General features: G+C 32.6%; 3 protein-coding genes across 3 annotated transcripts in view; 1 reads left to right on the top strand and 2 right to left on the bottom strand.

Annotated features, from left to right (window-relative positions):
• The first annotated feature begins 539 nt into the window (after positions 1-539).
• Positions 540-3,181, top strand: LOC117206600 (slit homolog 3 protein-like). The gene is made up of 3 exons (XM_033446075.1): positions 540-830; positions 1,719-2,081; positions 2,520-3,181. Exons 1-3 carry the CDS (start codon positions 622-624, stop codon positions 2,896-2,898), a joined length of 951 nt encoding a protein of 316 aa, XP_033301966.1. The 5' UTR covers positions 540-621; the 3' UTR covers positions 2,899-3,181.
• A 477-nt stretch (positions 3,182-3,658) lies between these two features.
• Positions 3,659-6,436, bottom strand: LOC117206598 (APOBEC1 complementation factor-like). Its single transcript, XM_033446073.1, has 5 exons — positions 5,741-6,436; positions 5,435-5,609; positions 5,034-5,356; positions 4,796-4,925; positions 3,659-4,408 (listed from the first exon to the last, which is right to left on the bottom strand). Exons 1-5 carry the CDS (start codon positions 6,434-6,436, stop codon positions 4,308-4,310), a joined length of 1,425 nt encoding a protein of 474 aa, XP_033301964.1. The 3' UTR covers positions 3,659-4,307.
• A 7,181-nt stretch (positions 6,437-13,617) lies between these two features.
• LOC117206596 (neurotrimin-like) overlaps positions 13,618-15,535 on the bottom strand; it is a 66,108-nt gene continuing 64,190 nt past the window's right edge. The window contains exons 8-10 of the mRNA XM_033446072.1: positions 15,439-15,465; positions 15,240-15,355; positions 13,618-14,955 (exon numbers count right to left, since the gene is read on the bottom strand). Of these exons, the coding sequence (XP_033301963.1) occupies positions 15,267-15,355; positions 15,439-15,465 (116 nt within the window). The 3' untranslated portion in view covers positions 13,618-14,955; positions 15,240-15,266. The remainder of the gene's footprint in view (positions 14,956-15,239; positions 15,356-15,438; positions 15,466-15,535) is intronic.

Here is a 15,535-nt window from a genome sequence, read left to right as displayed (position 1 = left end):
AAATTGATTCGAAAATCGTGTCTCTACATGTTGTACCTTGAAAGAAATAGGACACGGTTGTCTTAGGAATATTATCGAACCAGTAAACTAATATATAACTTAATATCTCGCGTATCTTACCATTAATATTTGTTATTTAGTGACGTGAGATTTAACTAAAAATCAATTTGCAAGGCATGTTGCCGGTAAATGCAAGGAATATTCCTAAAGTAATACTACGTAAAAAATGTGCCACATTTTTAGATACGAAATTTTTTAATTTTTCTTCTATACGAATATTGAAAAACCGAGATTTCTCATCGAACGAACGACATTGCATCGTGAGATATTTTATCCGCAGACGCAAAGAAGCTACACTCGAATTTTTTTAATTATCGACCAACTTTAAAGCTAAAATAAAGAGGCACGATAGCGTGTTCTTTTATTTTTCATGGAGTATGAAACGACTTTTTCGATCGGTTACAAAGAGTCCGATTCTCTTATCAAAAGAGGAAAACGTAGCAAGAGTCGAAGGATACGCCGCACCGCCCACACGATTCAGTTGCTCATCGCCCGGGATGTCAGAAACGTACAGTTAATTAAACGCTCGTGTTCAACGTCGGTTCCTGTCTCGCGTGAATCATGAAACGTCTGCTACATGCACTTTTCATTTTTAATCTATTGGCAAACGTCGTAACGGAGCGGGCCAATTGTCGAATCATCAACAAATGGCAAGATAAGAGAGTCACGTTGATCTGCACGGGACTCACGAACTTAACGGTATTGAAAGAAGGGTATAGCAATAGTACGTCCATCACGATTTCAGATTCGAGAATATATAATATACCAGGGTAAGAAAAGGTCATACTTCGGAACTACAAAAGTCATATTTCAGTCGAAATTGTTCGAGTTTTAGACATTTAATAATCTGAAAAATGTATATTTCTATTTTATCGAAACAGAGATATTCTGGACTCAGATAGAATCTATAAATATATGTAGTTATAATCGCTTTAGAAACTGCGAAAGTTTAGGTCAATTTATTACAAACTGTTTATTCAACGGATGCTATTCTTCTTTATAATTGGACAGTATAGATATAAGATTTTACAACGATAGGTTTTCCTACATGATTATATCCTGACGTTATTAGGTCATTTCATAACAAATGTCGTTTCCTATTTTTCTTCAGATAAACGCGCGTACCATGTTTCGCTGATATGTTTGTAGGAATTTCTCCTTGTGTTTCTTAAACAATATCCTCTTGATGGTTTTTGATACGAGTCCGAAGCAATTAGATCGAATTAAAAACTTTTTCGTATTAAAAGAAGTTATAAAATGAGTGTCAGCGAAAACAATTTGCGGCCTTGTATGCTATACAAATTGAAAAAGACAGTAAAATTAAACATACTGTTAGAAACATTGGTAAAGTGTACTTTCAAAAAATCAGGATGATCATCGGTGATTAAAAATAAACGTAAGTATTAATTTTTTTCACTGAAAAAATGTCGCTTAATAGAGTCCAAAAAACGACATTATTTATGAGATGACCTAATATTTCATTGAAAATATTGAGTATGAAATTTGTAACTAGTTGATATCGAATTGTGTTGAGACTATTGAACATTAGAGTCGTTACGATGTCAGCTTCCTAACAAGTACGTATTTGATAACATGAAAACCAGACAGAAGATAATGACGACAAAGAAACTCTGATGAAACGTGTCGTTTGTTTATAGATACAGTTTTGAAAGATTTGGCGCGAGCCTCGTAACTTTGGATCTACACGGGTCAGACATACAGACTATAAGTCCTGCTGCGTTCGGAAATCTCGCCAAACTAGAGAACTTGCTACTGTGGGGTAACAAGTTGACCACCGTAAACTACGAATGGTTCCTGAACATGAATGTATACAGTTTAAAAACTCTAGACGTGTCGTTCAACAATATCTCTATGATCTATGATATGGTATTCACAATGCTTCCCAATTTGGAGAACTTCTATTTCGATTACAATAAAATAGAAATCATCAACTTTCAAATGTTCGACTACTTGAGAAACCTTAAAAATGTAAAGTTTGAGAAGAACCCGTGGTTCTGGGGGTAAGTAATTCTGGAACTTTATCGTTTGCGGCTTCTAGTTTAAATGAGTTACGGAAAAATATAAGAGGCAGTCGGCTCTTCTTCGATCTCACTGTCAAGCGTATTCTTAAAAGCTGTGCTGCTTACGTAGATACAACTACGTTCTTAAAATAATTAATGGATAATTGATCGACGTGATACAAAATGTGATATTTAAAAGCAAATTCCTTAAATCCTTATCTGTATTGCAATAGTAGAAACTCGTGTTTTTCCATTTCAAGATTTTCGTATAAATACTACTCTAGAACTCTTTCGTAGTATTGTAAAACTATTTTTTTTTACAATGTATATATACATGTGAAAATATTGATATTTTACACACGAGACGTACTACATTCCAACGTGTATCTATAAGGAATAAATTATTTTAAAGCAATTAATTTGTTTTATAATATATAGATATCGTGCACATTTAACATGGAAGTTTGAAACTATGAATGTGAATTATGGTAAAGATTGGGACGAATGGGAATGGATGAACGCCGCCATCAAAGAGTGCTCCCAAAATGGCCACGGAGTAATACCGCAAGATACAGTTCTCGATTGCATCGTTGAAAACTTACTGAATTACACGTACGAACTGTTTTCTACAGAACAGCAAGACACCAAATGTATCAGGGAAGCCCAACAGTTGGTACGCTGTATGAGACCTAAAAATATTACTGGGAATACGGACAACGAGACTGCGAGAAGAATACTTGAAGATTACACAGCGATTCTACCGACAATGTTCAGATCAAACGTTTTATTTAAACCACCGCAAATTAGAATTCCTTAAATCTAAGAAACACTTAATTAAATCTCAAAATACATATATCTATATGTTTCTTCTAAACGTATATGTAAGTTATATCAAAGTAATGGGAAGTTAGGTACGAGTAGAAAATCTATTTGAGTGCTCGATGTACCTACTTTCTTGTGTATTTTAACCCTAATAAAATTATTCAAAATTGTAGTTTACGTGAATTACTGTAAGCTGCTTGTGATGTGAAGATTTTTTGTTACTAAAATTATAGTTAAATGGATTACAATTAAAATTACATGGCATAATGTCCCGTAAACATGGTAATAATATGTAAACCCATTTTCGAATGATAAAAAAAAATGCATTCTTTTTATGTAAGAAATATTTAATTAGCATGCAGGTGTCATCCAATTATAACAATATATAGGCTAGAAGGTCCACGATTGGAAGTTCCAATTTCACATTCAGAAACGGTTGGATATTTAAAGCAAATGATATCTAAACTTTTGGACGAGAGAGATCAAAATTGGAAACCGGAGAGAATGAGGTTATGGCTTCGAGGACTTTACATGGAGGATAATCATATGATTTCTGATTATAAATTAAGTTCTACAGATCGAATAACGCTGCTTCTTAATAATTGTTAATATAAATTTTTGAGCTAGGTAAACGCGTTCATGGTTTTTTCGCTTTTTAATATGTTTAAGGAAAAGGATCGTAAACAGACGATTAAATGTGTCCGTTTATTTGAACGTTTATGTAGATACAATTTTGTGAATTGATTGTGGAAACAACTAAACATAATACATCATTATCATTACTAATGCTTCTGTACAATTTTAAAAGTAAAAAAATTATTACGTTAAATCTGAAAATCGAACCAATTAATATATAATTTTATTGATTGTCACAGATTATTATCACATATTCGATTAACTTTTTAACGAGCAGTACGTATATAGTTTAACTCGTACCGGCAGAGTAAAATTAACTTAATATGTATTTAAACTATATATTTAACGTAGAGAACCTGCAGTTGCTAGATTTTCTAAATTCAATCTTCTAGTAGATTACTTTAAAAAAATATGCTTATTGTTCAACTTCATTTGTGATAGGTATTACAATTAAAATTTTCACAACATTTCACGGTATTTTAAACGATCATTAAAAATGCGCTTTATATCATAATTGAATAAAACTGTAAATATACTCCGATCGATCTTTTTGTACAAATATATTTTGAAAATTTGGTTAAAATTCATTTCAATTGTAAAAATTTACCGTTAAAATCTCAATTTTGTGTCAGAAATGCAAAAGTTAATTTACATTTGGAATATTTCCTTAATACTTTTGTCATCATGCTTTTGGATCTCTACGTTATAAATAATATCAATGATCTTTGCATGTTTCACTATAAAAATCATTCAACGAAAGTAATTTCTTTAATTATAATGTATTTCTCTATTCCAGCTGACTGCCGACCCAACCGCAGGATTAATGCCTAGCTTTTGTTCCATGCAATAGTGCTCATTTTCCCGTAGCACTGTTTGAAAACAGACAAAAAATATTCATAAATCATAGCTACATACTTACCACCGTCTCTCTTTCACTAATGTTTTACAAGCTTCCAAAATATTCGTTAAATAAAATTCGTTAGATTATCGTTAATTAATTATTCATGTAATATCCATGTTACTTGTTTCTAAGTCGAGTTACGAAACAAAGAAATACAGAAATAAATTTTCGTATATCCGAAACTTCGAGAAGAATGGAGACATCAAGATAAAGAATTATACGAAACGTGAAATTGATATCAATTACATTCCTGGAGAACGTATCATGTATTGAATTACGTTCAGTGAATTCGAACGCGAAAATTAGCTGGATATATATGTTATTTTTAGAAAATATTTTTATTTCATATACTCACCGAGATCCTGGAACATAGAAGCTATGAGTTGATACATCTTTGTGCACGCAGCAACAATAGCGTTTTGCTTCGTTGGCATTGATTCTCCGTGATATTCGAACAGAGTAAGGGCTTGTCTAACAATAGTTATCTAAGAAAATGAAAGAAAAGGAAACAGACAATAAATAATCAGAAACTAAAAAAAAATATGTTGAGAAAATAAAAACAAATATAAATGAATATAATCATATACACTTACTTTACACATAAAAGTGGACCCATTCGCTACGCGCAAACAGTTAAAGTAACAAGTACCGCCAAACTTTTCTCTAATGAAGTTTTGTAAAGCAGTTGTGTGTATTGAGGTTATATCGAGTATATTGTTGGCGTTCATGTCCACGATATTCTTATGATCAGACTTTTTCACTGGTGCGCGTTTAACGTAACTTGCTTCGAGATTACGTGAATTTGCATTTGCTAGAGCTTCGTTGATACATCGTTGTCTTTCTAAGACTTTCGTAGCTCCGATTGGTTTTGCCCAACGTATTTCCCATCCTTCAGCCTCAGCGACGCCATTATGTCCTATTTTGTTCTTATTTTAATAAAGTGTGTACAACGATTAAAGACGAAATGAAACATGACATGAAATAATAAGCATACTTGTCATAATGTCCATTACACTCTGTGCTGCTTTACGATTTTCATAATGTACAAACGCGAAATGATTAATTTTTTTTAATTTTAAGATAGGAATTTTTGTATTTTTCTGAAAGATATCTCGAATTTTTTGTGGTGGCATGTTCAAAGATAGATTTCGTACAAATAAAGCAGTAACCTATAAATAATAGCAAATGCTATAAATACTTTTTATCTTATATCATTAATATAGAAAATTTATATGTATTTTTCTAATAACATAAGATTCTACATTTTTTTTTATTTTTCACACAGCTTAAAATAGCTTACATTTTCCATAACTTCTTCGTCGATAGGATCACCAGGTTCAGGGTCGGCCCAATCAACCGCGATTTCATGGTCCCATAACATGACTCTTCCAGGTATTAACTTTCGTCTTGCCATCGCGGCTGCTCTATGATCTTTGAATTCGACGAATATGAAACCACGATTCAGCGTCTTGTCATGTGCACTTGGATACAGATAGATATCAGTGATGCCCTCAAGAATCTTATTCAACTCTTGCATAAATTCTTCTTTGCATTTGTTCTTGGGTACACCACCGAAGAACAATCGACAATTATCAACCGATTTAACGACGCCGATACGATGTCCATGTCTGATTTCGTAACCGTCAAGTTTTGCGCACGCGCTTCTTGCTATTTTTGAATTTTCAAACAAGGCGAATGCATATCCGCGAGTTGATCCAGAAAAATCGAGCATCAATCGTAATTCAATCAAACGACCGACTGTTTCCAGCATCGGCATTAATTCGTCCTCGTAACAATCTCGCGGAAGACGGCCAAGAAAAATTTCAGCACCTTTCACGCGTTGCTTCTCGCCACGAATGATTTCTGGAGCAGTTAAACGGCGTTGTCCATTTTCTTGCACCAATTCGTATTTCGTTCTTTGCAACATTTCCAGCAATCTGATCGTCAACTGGCACTCTCCCACAGCATTCTCCCGCGTGTTCTTAGTTATATCCATTATGACTTTTATCACAAATTTATGCACAACGAAAACAACGATCTAAATAAGCGGACTGTCGACAACTAACTGATCCTCCTAAGCTTTTTTCCTTATCCCCTTCTTTCTTCTGCTTACCCCCACAACCATACAGAATTCGTAGATATACTCATGTGAAACGTTATTCCTCAAATGGACCAATCGCAGTGATCGATGTGTCACTGCCAATACAGCTATATGTTCTCAGGTAAAGGAAGATAACGAAGCATCTATAGTTGACTCGGGTAGAAAATGTAGGTACAGATATATATCTCAGGGGAGAGAACATGCATCCTATATTATATTTCATATTGTCTATAGACTATAGTGTTAAACAAGTAAATAGGTTAGCTGTAGATTTACTACTTGCTTACTATGGAATTACTATGGTAATTAGTATTATGGAAATATGAATGTAATTCTGACCTCTAAAAAACATAAGAATTAATGAATTATAAATAAATAATTATAATAGAAAAGTCATTGACTGTGACAATGATAACTTGGTAACAGTTATCTATTTCTGTATATATGAACTTCCGAAAATATTTGTTGCAATTTATATAAGCAGTATCGGAAATTATGAGAGGAATTTATTTGTATCGAATAAATTACAAAATTAATTAGCATAGTTGTAGAATATGAATAGAATGAACAAGGATTATTAATTAGGATTCTACCTAATCGGCGGTCTCTGTCCGTTTTATTTTATTATTTTTTTTTATTTGCCTCTCTATTCCAAGTATTTTATTACCTGATTATTAATAAGTACTGAATATTCTTATGTTAATTTGAATATGATTATTTGATTTCAAACATGAGCTCGATTGTTTATTACAAAATAAATTTTATTCCGTTTCTACGTAAATTTATTTCATTTTAATCCTCTCTTTCATTGTTCCATGAAAGGGGCCATCCCTGAACCAATAGTTCTGGGCCTCAAAAACATTAATTCGGTTCTGCTGATCCACCGTCTTCGGACAATACGCCCGCATCATTGCACGCTTGCGCGGAAAGGTCTATATACGGACCTCGTGAATTTAAAAAATTGAACATACGTGGGTTATCAAAAATAGAAGTATTCATGTAAAATTCAAATTGTGAATACTTTAATACATACAATGCGGTATGCAAAATCAAAAGGGGTCCGTGGTGGCAGAAATCAATTTTTTTATAACTGGTAGCCATAGTAATAGAAGTTCGTTTCGAGGGAGCCGTGATTTTTATTTAATATTCATATTTTTGAATCTATTTTTTAAAGGAAGTTAAGCATTTTGTGGTTATATATTTCTTTCGAAATTAAAGACATCAGTGTTGCGGAAGTAAAGTTATATGTATAGTTCAGTATACCGAACCGAATATTGCTTTACAAGTTACAGAATTCAGAATAGTGTCAATATCATAATATTCTTTTTTCTTTGTTCTAAACTGGATAAAAGTGTCTTTTACACGGAATGCTGCTAGTAGGATTGCGGATTGATATATAACTTCCTTGTAAGATTCCGCTGTACGGAGATAAATGTCTCGCAGCTTAGATCACGAAATATCTATTTCTTTATGCAGGTTTATGGTCAAATAGAACTCGATGTTCTTGTTAATACCGTGAATTTCGAGATTTATACGTAATGTCGAGTAGCTCATGAGCGGTTCTCATGTGTAGTCATTTCCACGCGCTTTACATTATTTTTATATTAATCGATTAATGTTTGGGAATTAATGCTAGGTTAAGAACTAGCTCTCTGCATACTCGAGTCTACACTATTGAAAATTTCCATAGGGATTTTGGATGATCTAGATTGAATTGCAAATACATACTCGTTAATAAGTGAATTATTAGCATCCTTCATGGGATGTCGTTGAACATTGCAAGGACATCATGGGATGTCGTGCGTTTTTGTTTTAATTAATTATAAGATAGATATACATGTAGATGCAATTAAAGAAATATGTTTTAAAAATAAGTACATGTATAGAATCCAATTTTATCCTACTTTATCCTATTCTATCGTATTCTATTCTATACCTATGAAATTAAAAGTAATAAAAAATAATGAGAATACATAATACATCTGTATAAATACTTACTTATATATATATATATAATACATAATAAATATATAAGATATAAATATATAAGATATATTTAATTATAATTTTTTGACCTAAGGTATATATTATTTTATTTCAAACTAAACGTTATCATCTTTTCTATTTTTCAACCAATTTTATTTAATCAAATGACATTATGACACGCGTGCTAAATTTTTAAACACAGATATCCAGGTTTCGAATTCATAAATTTTGTTCACCCAGATTGTATTAGCTTATGCTTACATCAGTTTAACGTATTATTTCTTTATTTGAAACATAATACCCTCCTATCGAAAATATATCCTTTCCAGGAATTGAACGATTCTTATCGCATAAGTGTATATATGTATATGTTCGACTTGCCAGAGAGCCCCAAACACTTTTTACCAACTGAAATTGCTTATGTAAACAGAGACGCGGGGGGCAGTCTAGTGCCTAAAGTCGAAGCGATAGGACACCTTCAGTATTACTCCGTAATAGGTGTCGATTTGTGTGATAAATATTTTACAATCATTCTTCCACCATTGAAACTTCGTTTAACGAAGGTACATTTTTATTCCATAATTTATTAAAATCTTTTGTAATCTAATATTAGATTATCTTTTTTCTGTTTATTCCAGTAGCTTTGTTCCAGTAGGTCGTATATTAAGCTTTCAAGGTACAATTTAGGTTTGATTGTTTCATTTTCGTACAATTTGCTCTTTTTATACATTTATTTTAATATTTCTTTTTTGATGCAGATCGTTGTTTGATTGCGAGGGAAACTTCGAAGTATTAGAGGGATGCTGTGAAATTCGAAAAAATTTGACGAATTGTTTCGTTGTTTCGATCTACATATGTCTTAAATAGTATTCTGTACAGTTAGAATGAATGTTCTTGATAGATGTTTCTACTTCTTTCGTACTTTTTTAATTTAATTTAATTTAAAGTCGATTGACTTCATTTTATTGTATATGTGTAGTCTCCTTTAAGAGATTGCAGTTAGTTATACATTGTTGCATTTCCCGCGTGAATTTTCTATAGCACTGCCATCTCACGAGTTTTATCAATAATTTTTATTGTTTCTGAAGAAGACGCCATTACAAGTTCAGCCTTTGGCGCGTAATATTATCAAGCAACTGTTTTGCCAAGGAGTTCTTGATTTGTTGCGAGGATTTCCGAATATTTATAAAATGTGATACAGTTTATTGCTAGAAGATATATCTCAGTCTTCGGTAACACAATATAATCTCTAAAATTACATATATTGCATTTAGAATATTCGTTAGTGTTCAGTGTAGAGATACATTTTTATAAAATTAGCAAATAAAACTTTAAAATTCTTATTTTTCCCTATTACATTAATAAACTATAAAATTTTGTCCTCAACAATAAATTATATATATACACACATGCACACACTATTTTATCTTTTGTTACAGATATTTCACAACCAATACTTCTACCATAAGGTTTGATGATTCTTCCGAGATGACGGTCCTCATGATGGTTTCTTCTGAGCTACGTTGACATTGTCCACATCGTTCTTCATATGTAACTGTGAGTCGCATGCTTTTTTGTTTCTCCAATCAGTCACTCATGCCGTAGGATGAAAGATCCGAATCGACAAGGGAGACTGGTTGTATTACGTAGAATTTTTTACAAGCATAGTGACCGCGGGTATCTAATATATCCGTAAGTGGTAATACATATTTTTATTGTATGTGTTTTATTTATTAGTTCAGGATAGGTCTTCTTGCATATTGCATTTTTTATTAGCATGAATAATATTACGTAATGTTAGTAATTGATTGATTAATTATGAATGATCATAAGTGGATTTATACGGATGTAAGTACGCGTATGAATAAAATATGAATGTTTGGATAAATGATAAATGTTAAAATTACTTACTGAATTGATTATTTTGCGACGGAGAAGTTAAATACTGTAGTATCGTGGAAAAATTATTTCGAAAATTCCGATGAGCTACAGATAGAAAACAAATCGCGATGGGCCATATGCTCGTAGCCCTTTAGGGCAATGGGTGACAATACATATTATACATAACTTGTTTGTAAAAGTATTAAAGTCCATTTCCTTCCGAACAAAAATGTATTTTCTGTGTGCAAGAAGAAACTTCGCGGTAGGCAGATTTTGGAATCAAAGCAACAAATTTTGAATATTTTTTCGTGATTTCGAAAATATGCTTTGACGAAGAGATCACCTTAAATTATTTAACATTAATGTTTACACTACGCAGTCTATTATTACATTGCATTGAGTTTTAATGTTTTCTTTCGTAAATAAATTCTTTCTCGTAAATAAGTTCTTTGCCCATTTTTTTTACAATACTAGAATTTCAATAATTTCTTACGCTATTAAATTCAGTAAATTAATGTAGATTCACAATAATTTCAAATATAATGAATAAATAAAAATGCAGGAACAGTAGTCCGTTAGATGCATATAAATCATATTTTAGATCAGGATTTTCAGGTTTAATCCTTTCCGTACCCATTTCCAGGATCTCATTCGCGTGTCCAGGTGCTACGCGGGTGAAGGAAAGGCAATGGGTACGATGACCATAAACTTAATAATTTATTAGCGACTGACGATAATTGGTGTATCGTGAACAATGTAATTTCCACATTGTGTGTGTGTGGTTAGGCTGTGGAATTGCGTCGTCGTTTCGATTCTTATTAATATTCAAGAAATTCACAAATATAGATAATAATATCCTTTGTTCTACAATAACATTCAAATAACAGTGTAATCGTATCAAATTTCGTACCATTTGTTCGAAAGTCGTCACTTCTTTAGAAAATGCAATACATATATATCTTCAATTGTAAATTTATTTTTAGTTAAAACTAAAATGTGTATGTATTTGTATCGCACAATGGTCGCTAGCTATCGTCAGTTGATTTCAGGAAAACGGTACGTACATTAGAGTGTGAAAGTTGAATGTCAAACTCGGGTGTCGGAGGCGTCCCGGGACGTTCTCTCTAGTGTAGGCTCTTGCGCCCGGGTGTTATGTGTGAGAACCGTGGAGTGAGTGTGTTGGTGTACTTGTGTTGCCATCTTTTAAATATAGGGTTAGGTAGGATAGGTAGTATACTTTCTGGTGTGTCTGTTAATTATAAGTAGGTAGGGCCGGGCAGGTTGGCACAGTCTCCGGTCGGGTAGGCGCGTTTTCGTGTGACAAACCTGTTTCTGGAAATCTGATTTGAAAAATCGGCGGTGAAACTGACACGGGTAGAGCATGCTCTCGTCTCTGGTTTTGGCTATCGATTTTTCGAATTTCGCGGTCGCGAGTGAGCTCGAAACGAACGTTTATCGCTCGAGCACGCACATGCGACTGGGCAACGATCATAATGATCGTTTGTCGTCTATGTGCACGGGGGATAGCATTTTATCCTTATACGTTTTTTTTTATTTTGCTATTAGAAAGACTCGAGCCTAGGTTTAAGTTTCAGCGGGCATTGCGCCCGAAGAAAGAAAAGGCTACGAGCCGAAGAGGCCCGACAAACTGTCATTGAAGAGGGCAACTACTCATGGCTCTTCATCCTCTGGATCATCCAGAGCATGGAAAGTCATTCGTATTATCACTTTGTCACTATGCTCGTCTTTAGTATTTGTAGTAGTAATAGTATGTACTTCTCTTCTGGCCGATTTACGATGTCGGCCCTTCGTTACATCGGGCAAATCGTTGTTTTTTCTTTGTGTTGCGAATGATAATACCGGTTTGAATCAGAGTTGCGAGAAAATGGTGACTACGGTTTGAGTTAGCGTTGCGACGAAATATCGATCGTGTTTGCTGTAGTATTGCGAACTATAATAGATCGTTCTTAGCATTTCTTATTACCAATTATTAGAATTTCTTAAAGTGTTATATCTCTTCTATTTAAATGTTAATTAATTGTTTACTATTGTGATTTTTAATTATTGCGAATAATTAAAGTAGCTTTTACGATAGTTCAATCAGAAATAGTAATTTTTATTTGATTCAGTTTAAGAATTAGTGTTGCGATATTATTCAATCGCGGCTATCTTGCTTACTTTTACAATTAGCGTTCATTTCGAAAAGTTTAAACAGTTATCATTAATTTTGTGTTAGGACGAATAAGTATCGCGAGGACATTCATATCGCAATTTTAGGATACCATTCCTTGTATGTCGTTTATAATTTCATAGCAAAATTAATTTTATCTCAAACCATGACTAGTGTTGTAATTTTCATCTATGGACGATTAAAAGTTCATGAATTCAAAGTTAGATAGCGACTTCTGCGTTGCCGCTTTCGGTTTAAGTTGAATATAATTCCTATTTATGCCGTAGGAAATCGTAGAGGGCGTAAAAAGCACTCTGATTTTTTAAGGTCGGTATTTCAGGATATTAGGCACAAAATCCCATACACTGTCGGTATCTTGTACTTAATCACTATTAACAGCTTGGGGGATCTCGTGTCACATGTTCTGAAATACCGGCCGGTGAAAAGAAGAGATGTTTTATCGTTAATTAGATACCGTTAAAAAATTGGATACGATATAAACGACGAAATTATGGAAGGAGAAATATGTAGTTTTAATATATTTTCAATGAATTAACACCTTATAAAATATTACTAATTATTAGGTCCAAGTATATTAAGTTTCATTTTATTTATTAGTACCTCTATATGAATAAAAAAAATGTACTATGCAAATAAAATATGTAGAACTAGATAGAAAAAAACGCTTCATTGGAAGATAAGGATATGTCCAAATGCTTTTTGAAGCTATTTTAGCTTTCTTCTATTTATCGTGTAGCATTCATTTAATCGGTTATCAGATCCCATAGGAAGTTTTTGGGTATAGAGTGTAATAGAGTAATGATTCGTTTTAATTAAATGATTTTATTGGTCAAAATATCTTCTATTATATTTAACAACCTTGCTTTACAATAAGTTCGATAAAAGAATTAGGCAACTGTCCAAATCATATGGAATAAAAAAGTAGTTACATATTAAGTATATTCTGTAATTCATCTGTGATAATAAAATCTTACGCAAATAAAACGTGATAAGGACATAAAATCGAGTTATCAAAATCGGAACTAATAAATTTATTTAGATGGTCCAAAGGTAGTAATGAATTTCTTTTAAAAATGTCGAAGAAGTATCCGTATAATGCGTTTAACATTATGCAACGAATTTATTATCAAACGAATAAATGCAACGAACGCTATACAAAAGTAATATGTAGTTGTCCTATACAGAGCGTCGAGTTAAGCGTGACTGAAATTCCTACGCGTAAACGTTTACATAATGTGCACCATTTGTTGGAACCGACTGTATTTTTGTACAATATTTATTTGTTAATCTATTAATTGTAACGGTTGTTATAAATCAATGCAACGACGTGTCTCTGTGCTAGAAGCTACGAAGCTATTTTGGAAAACGATACATCATTTCTTGCATTCTCCATCAGGCATTCATTTCCACTCATAACATTATACATTGAAATCTGAATTGAAAGCACATATAGGAAATTTGTCATATTATAGATTTCGAAAAGGTGCCAGTACGGTGTATATGTGCTTCCAACCCGCGTGTTTTCGTCGACTAACTACGGCGGTTCTTAATAACATTATTTCTTTGCTATTACACATTAGGTACCTACATGTCCTTCGTTCGCGATAGAAGGATGGCTTATCAGTGCCAGTTTCTGTACACGATCGATGGTTAAAATAAACCTGCGTACATGGCACTAAACAACATTATAGAACATTATAGAACACGGATCTAGTAATCTTAAGCATACAAAAATAAATTATAATAATAATCATGTATCTTTGAACTTATACATGTACAATGAATACTATATTATGTGTACGTATATATATAATATATATAGATATATAAATATATTTTAAAGTACAGTATCCCTTATAATTATTCTTGATTTAGAATACAACGAAAATGCTCTTTTTCTTTTTCAATAATACGTACCAGAACATCTAGGAGAATTACCTAATGCATGTCAAATAATCTGAAACTACCTTTTTATACACAAGGAATGCCCACAATTAAATTTCGACAAATTTTTGTAAAAAAAAAAAGAAAAAAAAAGAAAGCGGCATACTGATATAAAACAAGTATCCGTGTTCGTTGTACTTGCATAGAAATGACGATATAATTCTTTTCTTTGTACCATCGTGAAATTTTACTCCAGCAACAAGCAGGGATAGAAATCGTAGATAACGTGCTATCGCAAATATTATTTTCCTACAGGGAACACATCGATCGTTTAGCGCTTGCTTAAAACATTAATTAATACATTATTTTAAAAAATATATTACACCAGCAATTTACAGTTCTCCTAGACATTCTTGTTTCACTAAACCCACCATTGCATTTGCTGGTGTATGCTTTGGCTGTAGCAAATTACCTGTACATAGAAAAATTTTTATGAAATAAATTTTTAATTAAATTCTATGAATATCTTTTAACGTAGAAAAATCAGATTGGAAATATTTGTAGGAAAGATTATTACACAGTGAGACAAAATATGTATTTTCTTTAGTAAAAGAATAATAAATATTTCTATAGATTTTTAAAGAAAACATTTCCAAAATCGTCAGTTTTGAAATTCTTGGATCCATTATTTTATGTTCCTGAGAGATACGAATATTTTTGTAAAACAGTATTTCTGTCTGTGAATTGCATACGTACCTATTATAGTTTAAGGAGTTCAGTAAATTACAGACTTAGAGCATAGGACGAAACGACTAGGAATAAGGTTGCAATGTCTAACGCGAATCGATATGCGCTTGATGACGATCCTTTAACTGAAAACGCATTAAATATTCGTAAGAATCATACTTATTTACAAAGAGATACTATTACTCAATGTATATATCGCGATATTTACCATTCTCAGCTTGCTCACCCGCGTATACTGTAAAGCAATGGAAAAAAACTTTAGTAAACCAGCAACTTCATTATACAACGAACGATTACAAAAGTCA

This window comes from Bombus bifarius, unplaced genomic scaffold, assembly GCF_011952205.1.
Source record: "Bombus bifarius isolate JDL3187 unplaced genomic scaffold, Bbif_JDL3187 scf7180000008008, whole genome shotgun sequence".
Classification (NCBI taxonomy): Eukaryota; Metazoa; Arthropoda; class Insecta; order Hymenoptera; family Apidae; genus Bombus; species Bombus bifarius.
The sequence above is the reverse complement of the archived record's forward strand: the minus strand, read 5'-3'. Positions and strand labels throughout refer to the sequence as shown.